Source organism: Sebastes fasciatus, chromosome 23, assembly GCF_043250625.1.
Source record: "Sebastes fasciatus isolate fSebFas1 chromosome 23, fSebFas1.pri, whole genome shotgun sequence".
Taxonomy (NCBI): Eukaryota; Metazoa; Chordata; class Actinopteri; order Perciformes; family Sebastidae; genus Sebastes; species Sebastes fasciatus.
This window is the reverse complement of record NC_133817.1, coordinates 11,550,886-11,564,534: the sequence shown is the minus strand read 5'-3', so window position 1 is coordinate 11,564,534 and position 13,649 is coordinate 11,550,886. Positions and strand designations below refer to the sequence as shown.

At 41.9% G+C, this 13,649-nt stretch overlaps 2 protein-coding genes across 7 annotated transcripts in view; one reads left to right on the top strand and one right to left on the bottom strand.

Moving 5' to 3' along the window:
* The window catches only part of ptn (pleiotrophin), a 93,739-nt gene extending 90,611 nt beyond the window's left edge, over nucleotides 1-3,128 (top strand). For 2 of the 3 annotated variants that reach the window (XM_074625849.1, XM_074625850.1), the window contains one exon: nucleotides 1,539-3,128. In XM_074625849.1, the coding sequence (XP_074481950.1) occupies nucleotides 1,539-1,594 (56 nt within the window). In that variant the 3' untranslated portion in view covers nucleotides 1,595-3,128. The remainder of the gene's footprint in view (nucleotides 1-1,538) is intronic. The other variant, XR_012592702.1, reaches the window with a different exon arrangement.
* A 381-nt stretch (nucleotides 3,129-3,509) lies between these two features.
* The window catches only part of chrm2a (cholinergic receptor, muscarinic 2a), a 102,133-nt gene continuing 91,993 nt past the window's right edge, over nucleotides 3,510-13,649 (bottom strand). For all 4 annotated transcript variants that reach the window (XM_074625845.1, XM_074625844.1, XM_074625842.1 and 1 more), the window contains one exon: nucleotides 3,510-12,780. In XM_074625845.1, coding sequence (XP_074481946.1) covers nucleotides 11,231-12,739 — 1,509 coding nt within the window. In that variant the 5' untranslated portion in view covers nucleotides 12,740-12,780 and the 3' untranslated portion in view covers nucleotides 3,510-11,230. The remainder of the gene's footprint in view (nucleotides 12,781-13,649) is intronic.

Here is a 13,649-nt window from a genome sequence, read left to right as displayed (position 1 = left end):
TTTTTTCATTATGAAAATATGTGGCGCTTTTTTTTTTATAATTTGCATTTAACATGCCTTCCAATCATGTAAAGCCGGAACGTGGGAGGATCTAAATTTAGTGTTAAGTGCAGCAGCAGGAACTTGGCGTCGGATTAGGTCGAAATAAAAGAGTTGTGGATTATCCAGGCTGACATCTCATGTTCAACACATCGTAAACTGAAAGGCTTGCAGAAAACACCACTTGTAGAGATTTGTCGTGCCAAGCATTTAAGTAATACTAATTCATAACTTTCGGATATTCAAATACACTGAGAAGCGCAGAAGCTGTAAGCACATGCTTTTATTCACTAGTTTTCTTAATAAGACTTTTATAAAGCAGTAGTTGGATGAAATTTCATGAACATTATTTTGCATTCATGTCAAAACAATCACAAAATCTGCTGACAACACAGACAGGAAGGGAACCCAAAACAGTGTCAGAGCAATTCCTTATTGCTGACGAGGCCTATTGAAGGAGGCTCGGTCACGCGTCATCAACGCATCATATCTTTGGGGGTATAATAACAAAGTAAAATCTGGTCTGCCCTCGCCGAAATTGAGCCAATCGCAACGCACGACCACAGCTTCAGTTACACTGTGCATGTGTTGTATACCCCACACCCCAAGACCCGTGTCCGCCCTTGAACCAGCCTCATTTCATAGGCCTTGATTGCTGAAAGGCATACGATCAATATCAGGACTCTTGAATGGAATTCAGCCATCTTTAAAAGGGACTGTTTGTAACTTTTTACACGTATAAATCTACCGGGTCGGGATCCCATGCGCGCTCGCTCGCATATGCAAGTGACGGGGCTCCGCAGTGAGTAACGTTATCGTCTCCGACCGGGTGCCGGTGTCTCCCTCCGGCCGCGGTCGGGAGACAATAACGTTTCTTTTCCTGCTTCAGCCCCGGCACCGACCCGCTCCGGGTCTGAAGCAGGAAAAGCCAACACTACGATCAGCATTGATTCATGGAGAGACCTTTGTCTGGTCAGCTGACATTACTGCATATTTAAGCCATATCTGCACTTACAGGCGTATGCTTGAAGAATAAGAGACACACACAGATAAACACAAACAGCCCAGCAGATGGACAGTCCACCAAAACAGCTAGCCAGCAGCTATAGTCTAGCCAAACCGCCGCTCTCTTCCTGCTCACCAGAGCGGAAAGGGAAGGGACGCCATGGACCGTGGCGTCTGTCATGGCGTGCCAGGTAACAATCCACTGTTGCGGGAAGTTGATAAAGTGTTTTTTTTTTTCATGGGGGCAAACACCAGACCACAAATCAATCCCCAGGAGAGAGCAAGGAGGGAGGGAGGGAGGGACTGTGTCACTGCACTCTGGCAAACAAACAAAAAAAAAACTAATTAAAACTCATACGGTTGATTATTACAATCTGAAGCGGAGCATATGTGCTCTTCATGGAGACAATGGGATTTGTTTATTTTGCAAAAACACCACCTCTGGCAGTCAAAGTAAACAGTGCGTGCTGAAACTCTTTTTCTGTTTCTTGCAGATGCAAAGAAGCAAAAGAAGGAAGGAAAGAAGCGAGAGCGCACCCAAATGGACTGATGAGGATGTTTGTCCACCGGGAGGAAGGAGGAAGACGGTGGAAGGACGTCCACTGCCCTGTTTCAACACGGTTCCTCTTTATATGTCCTGTAGGTTGACAGTAGGAGCCTATAGAGCTTTGACAAAACCAGTGGAAATATGATTCTTAGTGACAACATGTTTTACTCTTTCTTCTTTCTAGCACCTGATAAGAAGTTGTATGTTGCGATAGGAGATATAATACTCAGCGGTATAGGGACGAATAATGAATATGGATTTGTTTACTAGTGTTCTTACCTAATGATGTTATTTCTAGGATTATTTTCTTACAAGCAAATTGGATAGGATTTATTTCACAGTTGCATAGCCTAACTCTAATTTGGAAAACTCTTTGGTCCATGCCTCGACTTAATGAAGCGGTTTGCTAAAAGTGAAGCTCTAAACATCTTTGCTTAATTAATTTGCGCAAAAAAAAAGAGGCAAATTTTCAAGTGTCTGAAGTTAATGGTAACGCTTTCCCCCTTTGCTCTACGCTATATGATATTTTTCTTCCATTTCCTGTATGAATAAACATAATAGCTGTGTCTGCAGGCTGCATGAAATAGCATCTGTACAAGTGTACAAACTACTACTGTTTTAGAGTGTTTTCCTCCTGCTGCTCTGTTGTACCTCAATTTATACCCACTGATTTTTACTCTCCAGCTCTTGGCTGTAAAATAAATAAATAAATAAATAAAGTCCTCACTATTGTAGTCCTCAGTTGGAGTTAACATTCCCTTTGTTTCCTGTTTTCCAAAAATAAAAATGGATAAAAATAAAAAGGTAGAAAAGATGCTTCTCTTCGACACAAGTCTCACAGGAGTTCGTGAAATTGTCATGAAATTTAATCTATTTGATTCGTGTACTTGGACACAAATTTACCTTTTTTTGTGACGCTCAGCATGACTTTCAGCAACGTATTTTGCATGCGTTTTTCCTACGAATGTCCAGCAACAAGTGATGCACGAGTCAACTTCCGCTCCAGTCTTTTTTAGGTTTAGGAATAGATCGACTTGGTTAGGCTTAGGCAACAAACTACTTTGTTGGGTTTAGGAAAAGATCTTGGTTCGGGTTAAAATAAAACCGGAGGTAATGTAACTTAAGTACGGAAGTTACATTGGGTTAAAATAACACCAGAAGTGGTGTAACTTAAGTACGGAAGTTATGTGACAAAAACTACTTAGTTAGGTTTAGGAAAAGATCTTGGTTTGGGTAAAAAATAACTTCTGAAATGGCGTTAGTTAAGTACGGAAGTTACGTGACAAAAACTACTTAGGTTTAGGAAAAGATCGCGGTTTGGGTTAAAATAACACCGGAAGGGGTGTAACTTAAGTACGGAAGTTACGTGACAAAAACTATTAGTTAGCTTTCGGAAAAGATCGTGGTTTGGGTTAAAATAACGGAAGTTACGTGACATGTGAAATTTGTGTCTATAACACAAATAGATACATTAAACTTCGTGACTATTTCACAAACTGCTGTACGCCTGGACTGTCCTCTTTCACATCCTCACAATTCCTTCAAAAAACTCAACAAAAATGTAAAACACATTTCATATATCTTTATTTGAATTTCATTCTGAGAGAATATGGCACAATGTAACCACGTAATGCAGTTCATCTTACAGTGTCATAGGAGGCCAGAGACAATAACACTCAGATTCATTGTCCAGAACAAATAATCAATCAAGAATGCATCAAAAAAGGAAATCAATACCATTGTTACTGTACAGGAAGTATCATAGTGGGGGAGGGGGAGGAGAATAAATGGGTGGAGGAAACATTCAGATAGTAGCTATTAAAGACGTGTATGTACATGTTCAAATGTACCGCATCCGAATTACATAGAATTTATTATCATATAGATATATACAATGCAAACAATAGACCATAAAATGTTTTTGTTTTTTTTATATATTGCAAGAGAAGCCACAAGCCACAGTGAGTGAACACACAATGAACATCTACATATATAAGCAAATGAAAAATGAACATTTGTATGTACATTTAACACTTGCAGCAGGCTACGGATTTTTCTTTTTTTTTTTGCCTTCTTTTTTGTTTGCTGTTTTTTGTTTTAAATCCATGTGTTAATCGTGACCCTTCAAGTTCAGGTCGGGTCAAACATCTCAACACTTTGGTTGCTCCACACAAAAAAAAACTTTTCCCCAGGATGTTAAAATTGCAAAAGTTATAAAGTGTGTCCGGTAGGATAGCAGACGGCCAACTTCTTCCTCCCAAGGTGAGCGCGAGGCCTCATACATTTACAGGTGAAATCAGAATGAAGCCCTTGCCTCTGGGCCTTTGGAAACTAGTTTTAGCTTTTGTCCTCTGTCAGGTTTCCAGGTTTGCTTTTTTTTTTCTCCCCTTTTCTGGCTGCAAAAGTCACTCTTGAAATGAACGCTGCTCCGAAGTTGAAAAGTTTGGATCCAGTCGCTTCATTTTGCAAGGCAAGAATCCATTTCTTTGCAAGTCATGCCCCCGGAAATGCACATATATTTATAACCTTCTACTCTTATACTCTATTTCAAACACTTCCATTATATTCATATCTTTATAGATTTTAAACATTTTTAATTTTAAACCAAAAAAAACAAAACTCTCTTGTCTGTACACTGATCATATTTCAATCTGTAATATTACATTTTGTACTTTGTACAATGATTAAAAAGAAACAGCTTCACTAAATGTGATATAAAAATGTACAATATAACGTATTTATTTATATGTATTCCAGTACCACTGGTGTCTACTAAGTGAGTCTTTGGAAGCCTGTTGCTATTGAAAGACTTGTTCAAAGAGGAAGGAGTGATGGCGGAGAAATAGACAATCACACTGTGTGCATCTTCCCTGATGTGTGCCATGATAGTTTGTCCGGTCTGATGTCTTCATGCTGAGGATGCCATTTAGGAAAAAATAAAAAACACCGCACAGCAAGTTGCATGCACACACACACGCTCACACACGAATGACAGCACTGTTCTCTGTATAATGGCAGACACACACCGGAAAGCACAATATCCCATATGACAAATCACACACACACCCGACACACACACATTGGATGGAAAAATCAACAAAATAGCCCGCTGTGCCTCCAGGATAGCTGAAATAAGTCACTGCTGTGACTGTATAACTGTACAGTTTTTTTTTTTTGCTAAATCATTTCAAAAAAGGCATTGAGATGATGATTTTAGATTGTTCAGTCCAAACTTTCATTGCCTCGGCAATCAAGACGGCGGCTGTTAAGATGGAAATTATAGTAATGGGAGCTCAGAGCTGAGAAACACAATATCTTTAACCAAAAAGTTAATTTAAAAAAGGCTGAACATGCTCTTTAAAGTGCACGGACTTCCCAGCACAGACAGACACACTAAAGATACAACGGGGGATTTTAGGATAAAAGAGCAATTTGCTTAAGTTACTCTGGATAAGGCACTTCAAATTGCTCCGTACAATCTGGCGATATATATATATATATTTTCTTCCCGTCTCCGATAAAACTCTCACAGCATGCACAAGCTGCTGCGTTCTCACTTCTGCATGGCTGCACAAAACTGCTGAGATTATTCTCAGCGGCGGCGGCAGCCCCCCCCCCCAACAAGAGTGAAGCCAGAGAAAAAACCTTACATTTGAAGTCATCTCTGATAAACGTTACGTGTCATATATGTACTCCGTAAAAGGAGTTTTAGCCCTTTGACATAAGCCGTATGAAGAGGAGCCCAGCTAGCTCTGACGGCACATTATGATCTGTTGATGACAGTGTTTATTCAAGACAGATGAACATCAGGATATATGCTCTGTACGTGAGCATATATGCTTTAGGATGGTAAAATATGATGGTTACGATCAACCGTAAAGCGAGAGATGGTGGATATGTGTTTGCACAACATGAGAATGAGATGCAATAAAAGCGCCGGAGGGATGGCAAACAGCGCCGTATCCCGCTGTGTTTACACCGGGCGGCGGGTTTCGTCTGGGACACTCAAATTCCTGCAGCAAAACCCTTGGCTGACCTGCCAAGAACGGCTGGGACTTCTCCAAACATGGTGCACATGCGGTGTGATCCTCCAGCGTTGGATTTTGTCACTGACAAACCAACTCCCCCCCTCTTTCTCTCACTCTCTCTCAACCCCCAACCCTCCTCCTATAGTAGCCATGACTACAAAGGCGAGCTTATCTGTTTCACACGTACAAAGTGTACACCTGGGGGGCTATCTCGCTCCCATGCATGACAGCCGTTCTCTTTCGCTGTCAGCAAACGACGCTTGCTCGTTCTATCATAAGCCCACATTCTCTCACATCATCCACCCCCCACCTGATACAAGAACCTCTCTTTGTTTCCAACAAATTGGCAACAGGAGCAGGGGGGGTTTATGAGAACTTGATGATGTTTAAAGTGCATGCCGCGGAGATAACCACAGTAAGCACTTTTTTTTTTTTTTTTTAGATGCATCCCCCCACCCTTTCCCCTGCTCCAGGAGGTGATAAACTGCCATCACCTTCCATCAAACACCCAAGCAGCTGCTCATACCGGGACCCCCGGACCACCGCTTGAGCTGCGAGCCACTTACTCTCCCGCTGGTATCACTCAAACGACAGCTTAGCAAAGATTAATCAGATATTCTGGAAGGCTCTCTACCCACTACTGAGATGTGTGACGGATGTCAGACAGACATGGCTCCACTTATCACCGTGACGGATGGTTGGATGTCGAACTTGGATAGATGCCTCGGTTCCTGCTGAAACAGCTCCGATAGATAAACATGGGCCATCCATGAATGGTATGTGCAGGAGTAGGGGAAAGTGCATTTACTCAAATACTACAAATGTTAAGGTACTGAAAAAAAAGTGTTGTTTACTTCAGTGGACCAAATCAGAATTATATATATTAAATATCTGAATCTGATGAATGTTGGTGTATTTTTTGGTTGTTTGCTTATGTTATCAGCCGATTGAATGGGCGTTATCAGCCTATGTGGGTTAAAAGGGGCCTGCTAAACCTACTAGTAGGTTCAGAAGGCCATTATCATATATTCACATGGTTGATCACTGATACAAATACAAAAAGATGACGCCGACCTCGTGGTAAATTATGACGGGAGCAAAGGTGGAAGTCATAGTGTCCCAACGCAGTATGGAAAAGTATGGAATTTGATTTCCAGGTCTGGATAAATATGGAAAAAAGAAAAGAGTGTGGAAAAATATTTGCGTTTTCAGTCTATTTCTCCTATTCTGTTTTCTAAAATATAAAATTCGGAATTTCTATGAATATCATTGATCATACAAGCAGAGTGTTTTTTACGGCGTTTGGAGCCAAATGTTTACCAAGAAATATGGCGCGTGATGCAAAATCAATGGACTTTAGCTCTCTTTTCTAGTTCCCCGGTGAATTCTACATAAACATTTCGTCTGTTACTGTAGGGGTTGAAGAAATAGTTGACATGACATAAACTGATTGCACTGTTTTAGCATTGCAGCTTGAATGGAATGCCGTGCATTGAACTTGTCCGGGTTTGGTGTTCATTTATTCATATGAGCTACAGTACCTTGCTAAATATTCTGGCAGTTATTTGGCAACATACTGTACTAGCATATGTTACATACATGTTAACAGTTGGATCTTAATCTATCTATAGCAATTGTACTCTTGTCAAATATGGTCTGAAAAATCTTACGAGAAGTCTGGAAAAGTATGGAATTTTGAAATGGAAAATGTGAATGAACCCTGAAGTCAGGTGGCGTAGTATAAAGAGCAACAAAGTTGATGAAAGATGAGACAAACAAGGCGACTTCCACCACTGTTTGTGTCCCCGAAACCAAAAGTCAATGTTATATTATTTTAGCGTTCTTTTGTTACGTAACTTGCGTACTTATTCTAACCTAAACCATGATATTTTCCTAAACCTAACCAGTTGTTTTGTGTCAAGCCACAACGTTAAGTGTCACTTTCACTTTCACAACGTGGTAGGTGCAGTTTAGCCCGTCGGAAGCATTAGAATGGTTGTGATAACCACCGATAACGCCCATTCAATCGGCTGATAACGTCCAGTATTGGGTGCACTATCAATCAAATCTGATCAAACCACATCCACAAAGATATGATAAAACAGATTGGCTGACTGTTAAAGAGTTTTGTTTTATAAAGACAAATGCTAGTGACAAGTAAATTGACTTTAGCATGAGTGATTTGAATGTAGGACTTTAACTCGTAATACGGTATTTTTACGTTGTGATATTGCAACTTTAATTTGAGTAAAGTATCTGAGGGTTTCAGCTACATGCTGGAGATGCATTCAGAGTGTATGGATGTCTGGTATTTGAACATAGCATTTTGCTGTAGGTTGCCAGTAAAGAAATGTAAAGGTCAGGTGTGCAAAATTGCGATCTTTTCTGTGACTGCAACTACACAATTCAAATGCATTCCTGCACTGGCTCTGCACATATATGAGCTTTACAGTGTAACATAGCCGGAAGGAAAGCGAGAATGAGTGCAGGAGAAATAGAATTAATAATAGAGCAAGCTAATGAATATATATATGTGATATTTACATTACATTCATGACCTCATATATGAGGTAGAGACTATAACCGGATTAGGACTGAGTGGAGCACTAAGTGGGGCACGGGCGCGTGGCATGCAAGCACAAGCTGAGCGTGTAATGGGCAATCTTTAATCTCAAATGTAGGTGTTCCACATCGTCCCATAATCTGATCAGCCTCATGGTGAGTTTTCATTATAGGATCTGTCCCAGATCTCTGTTTAGGGAGACAGCCTTGAGGAGCTATTCGGTGCCGGCGTAATTCTTTGCAAAGCCCCCCTACCAGCCGCCGTGGCAACCTCCTGATGGCAAAAATGCTCCTGAATATTCATCGCTGCAACTGGTGAGCATACATTAATGCAACTGAGAATTGGCTAATAGCCTGAAATGGTGGATGACATGCATGAATACACAGAACATGTCTTACACTAAATTGATATTTTCTCATTTCTTTTTCCAATTAAAATTAGACACAACTATTTATTATTCTTAATCTAATAATAGAACGATTCACGTAGAATTAACTCGCTTGTTCATTTCCAGAATGGAGAGGAGTATGGGTTACAAAACAATGTACAGTAAAGACGCGGAAATAGCCCTTATTTAAATCACAAGGTCGTGACTTGTGATCAGAAGTAAACTCCACTTTTGGAGCGAACACACATCAGCATGGATACCCACACAAGAGCTCCCACACACACACACACACACATACACAAACACTACCAGATCTTCACAGTCATCATCAGTACAGTGAGTACAGTACAAGCTGTGACATCAATCTACTAATCAGTAGAATCATACGATACCTCCCACGCATCCACACACACACCACACAATGCCTTCCCACAGACAGTAATAAGCCACAGCTCTGAGCTACAGCCACCTGTTTCACACGCAGGGGTAGGACGGTTTCTAGCAGTGACAGCAAACCGGCTTCTCAATAATAATCACCATCGAATAAACATCAGACATCCTGTCAGCAGTTGGATGTGGTATGGCAAATCAAAGAGTGCGACTGAACAATCTCATGCCACAGGTTTTTTTTTTCTTCTATTTAGTCATAACTCTTGTTGCTGTTGTTGTTGTTCTTACAGCTATTTGGTTATTCTCTATGATGATACATGGCAGGTTGTGAATCCAAAATGTGAAAACGACAAGTTGTGGTTTTACGTAGGTTACGTGAGGGACTATTTCTTTGCCGGGTGCAGTGATTTCCTCACGATGACGACAAGACTTGACCCAAAAACGTTATAAGACCACAACTTGCGCATCACTTATTTTACACATAAAACAAACCAGACATAACGTCTTAATTGGTGAACTTTAGATGTGATGGTAGACTGATTTGTTTTTAACGTTTGGACAGAGATAGGCTAGCTGTTTCCCCCTGTTCCCAGTCTTTATGCTAAGCTAAGCTAACTGTGTCCTGGCTTCATATCTACTGTACAGACATGTGTGGTATCAATCTTCTCATCTAACTCTTGGCAAGACAACGAATAAGAGTATTTCCCAAAAAATTTCTAAGTCTTCCTTCAAATCCAGTGGGGGTTCGTTCTCTAGTAGGATCCAAATTAGTAGTTGAGTATGTCTCTCTATCCACTGGATGAATATTTCTATATTTTATGGCACAGAATGGGTCAACATCCTGTAAAGAAATACTTATTGCCAACTGTAAGTGAATATTTCTTCATTAGAAAGTAGTTCTAATGGTTTTACGGGGTTACGTGAGGGACTATTTCTTGGCCGGGTGCAGTGATTTCCTCACGGTGAAGACTTAAGGACATTTTTGCTCCCAGCCCCTCCAAAAATAAATGTTATAAGACCACGACTTGATGTTTTGTACGTTGGTTATTTTACACATAAAACAAAGAAGATATAACGTGTTAATTGGTGAGCTTTAGAGGTGCCGGTATTTGTTTTTAACGTTTGGACAGAGCCAGGCTAGCTGTTTCCCCCTGCTCCCAGTCTTTATGCTAAGCTAAGATAAATGTATCCTGGCTTCATATCTACTGTAGAGATATGAGTGGTATCAAACTTCTCATCTAACTCTTGGCAAACAGCGAATAAGCGTATTTCCCAAAATGTGGAAGTGTTGTAAATTCATTCTCTAGTAGGATCCAAATTAGTAGTTTACTGGATAAATATTTCTCTATTTTATGGCACAAAGACTATTTCTTATTTATAAAGTGGTTCTAATGAAAATTTCTTGTCAGTGAGGACTGTGTAGCCAGAATATTGTTGCTGCTGTTGAAATTTGGAGACACCTTTGGCCAAATAAATGCATGGTTAAACACCAGGAAAGTGAAAAATGTGTTTTTGTAATTTGGCAGCTTTAATATATTTATACATCTATTATGTATTAATAGAAACTCATTGGTAGATGGGATAGCTTCCAGCCCCGATGTGACCATGTGAGAGGCAATCTACACAAGCTGCCCCACTTTATTCTACATGTTGCTGGTTGGAAGTGCCATGATGAGGAATCACAGACGGACAGAAAGAAGGCAGGCAGCGGGGACACCCATGGGTGTGCGCACATCCTCCGAGCCTAGCACACACCCACGTGTGCACTCACATAAACATTGAGTATACACTGATATGTACAGTTATCTACAGGTATCTCCACTGAACTTCAAACTTCTTTAGGTTTGTATATTCAGTGAGCCCTATTTTCCCATTTGAAGTCTTGTGTTCTCGTACAGCGCAGATCTCCCTTCGCTCTTTATCTTTTCTGGTTTTTTTATCAGCTCAGTGTCGCTCCCAAGTTGCTCCCTTTCTTTACACACACCTCATTTTTAGAGCTCACGGCTGATTTTCTTCCACAACCTTCCTGATCTATGCTGCTTCTGCACGACACATCTCAACGCAGTCAGTTGGATTTGTGTAAAGTGCTACAACCGGTTATTGAGAGAGAAATTGGAAAACAATGGATAAGATGGTGGAAAGTAACTTCAAATGTACTCTTGCAGTCTTCATCATGCCCACAAACCTCTTTCACACGCACAGATATACATGGATGGCACACACACACACACACACACACAGGCAACTCTTCCTCCCGAAGTGGCCCATATTTATCTGGCTGACCTACTATTTTTATATTGGCAGAGAAGAAGATGTTTGAATGTCTTTTTAAATGTGACATTGCACAGAGCGTAGCAGGCCGGGTTGATGGTGCTGTTGATGTAGCACAGCCAGTAGCCAATAGTCCACATTGTGTTGGGGATGCAGCTGGAGCAGAAGGTGTTAATAAGCACCATCACATTATAAGGAGTCCAGGTGGCAACAAAAGCTACCAGGATGGCCATTATGGTGCGGGTCACTTTTTTCTCCCGTGACGGCGGCACTTTCTTCTTCTTGTTGGGAGGCTGCTTTGTCATCTTCACAATCTTTCGCGCCACGTGGTTCTGCCTCTCCGAGGCCGGGACGATCTCAACGGTGGCGTTGGACGGTGTGTAGCAGTCTCCCTTGGGCGATTTCGTCTTGATCTTGATGCAGGTCATCTTGGAGCCTCCCGCCTTGGCTCGCTGGCGCGGGGGTGGCTGGCTTGCCTCAGCGCTGGAGTTGGCAGCGGAGGGTACCACCTCTTCGTCCTTCTGATTGGATGCAGCCACGCTGCCGGATGTTGAATCATTGGAGCTCTCCTTCTCCTCTCCGGCAGCGCAGTTCTCCCTCGCCACGTCGTCACCCTCGGTTTCTCCCTCGGCAGTGGTCGAGGAAGGCCCCTTGCCATTTTGCAGTTTCCCATCATGCTGGTTAGCTCCATCATCAGCATTCTGGCTCTGCAAACGCCCTGTGTCTTCCCCCGGCACGTTGTTGTTGTTGGGTTTCGGTGTGTTGTTAATCCTCTGGCCAGGCGACACAGGCTCTGGATTGGCTGGTGACGGCTTGCGGTTATCCTTCTTCACGCGACTCTTGCTCGCTCTGGAGATCTGCCAGTACAGCTGGATCATAATGATGACAGGCAGGTAAAAGGCGGCGATGGCGGTGCCAAACGTGACTGCGGCATTAGAGAAGAACTGGATGTAGCACTCCCTCTCAGGCACTGTCCGCCCACCAACGATGAACTGCCAGAAGAGAATGGCTGGGGCCCAGAGGACGAAAGAAAGGACCCAGGCTGCTGCGATCATCATCCCCGCCATCTTGGTGGTCCTTTTGACAGGGTAGCTGAGGGGCTTGGTGACACAGAAGTATCTGTCAAAGCTTATGATGAGAAGATTCATGACAGACGCGTTGCTGACAACATAGTCCAAGGCTAACCACAAGTCGCACACCACCGGGCCCAGTGGCCAGTAGCCCATCACTATGTACACTGTGTACAAGTTCATAGAGCACAGTCCAATAATTAGGTCAGCACATGCAAGGCTGAATAAAAAATAGTTGTTGACAGTCTGTAAGTTCCTATTAACTTTGATGGAAAGCATGACCAGGATATTCCCAATAACTGTGACCAAACTGAGGGAACCGGCCACCAACACGATGAACACCACCTCCACAGTCTTGTAGGCATTTTCGCTCTCTTCCACCACTTCTGTGTCATTGCCTTCAGAGGCATTCCAGTAGGTGAAATTGAATACATCCATGGCATTTGGTCTTTTGTTGCCACCTCCTACTCAGATGGAACCTACAAAAGAGAAAAAAAAAGAGAAGATTTGCAATGAGACACAAAAGATGACTGTCCGCTTTTTAGTCATACGAAGACTTTTGAATGGCATAGTGTATATTGTAGGGCCATGGGTTAAGCACAGTTATACTATGCTATTAAGGAACACTTCACATTTTTTCTCAACTGAGAAAGAACTCTCAACCCTTGCCCTTCAACTTGACATTGAAAAATACATTGAAGAGAATTAATCAGCAGCACATTGACATTTAACATGCACTTATTAGGTTCAGTCACATTCAGTAAATGTGCTATAAAAGACGCAATGCCATCTTTTAAAAGGGTGCTCAAATCGAAATTCAGAGCACATCTATTGCTTCCACATGGCTCTCAACTTGGCGACGGCTGAATCGGTGGCTAGCAGCTAACAGTGCTAACCGTGAAAACAATGGCAACAGTGCTGACAGAGCTAACAGTGTTAACCTGAGGGGAAATGGAGGGTGGGCGTTACGATTCTCCAACGACGCCGTCGGTTGGGATGCGATATTACGAATCCTACTATAGCGAAGGCAAGACCTGCCCTACTAGGGATGCACCGATCCAACTATTTCAGACCCAATACCGACACCTAGGCTTTGGGTATCGGCTGACACCGAGTCCCAATCCAGTCTTTAATCAATGAGCTGTACTGTATGCCTCACTGTGTGGAAGTTACTTTCTTTTATATATGAGGCAACATCAGGCTTGACTTAAAAGACAAAATGTAACAAATAAATACATAAATAGATATAAATAGTTATTTATTATTACAGTAATGAATCGTACACCAACAACTTAATTAACAGGAATTACAATTCAAGTGTAAACCTTTTTAATGCAGCAACAAATTG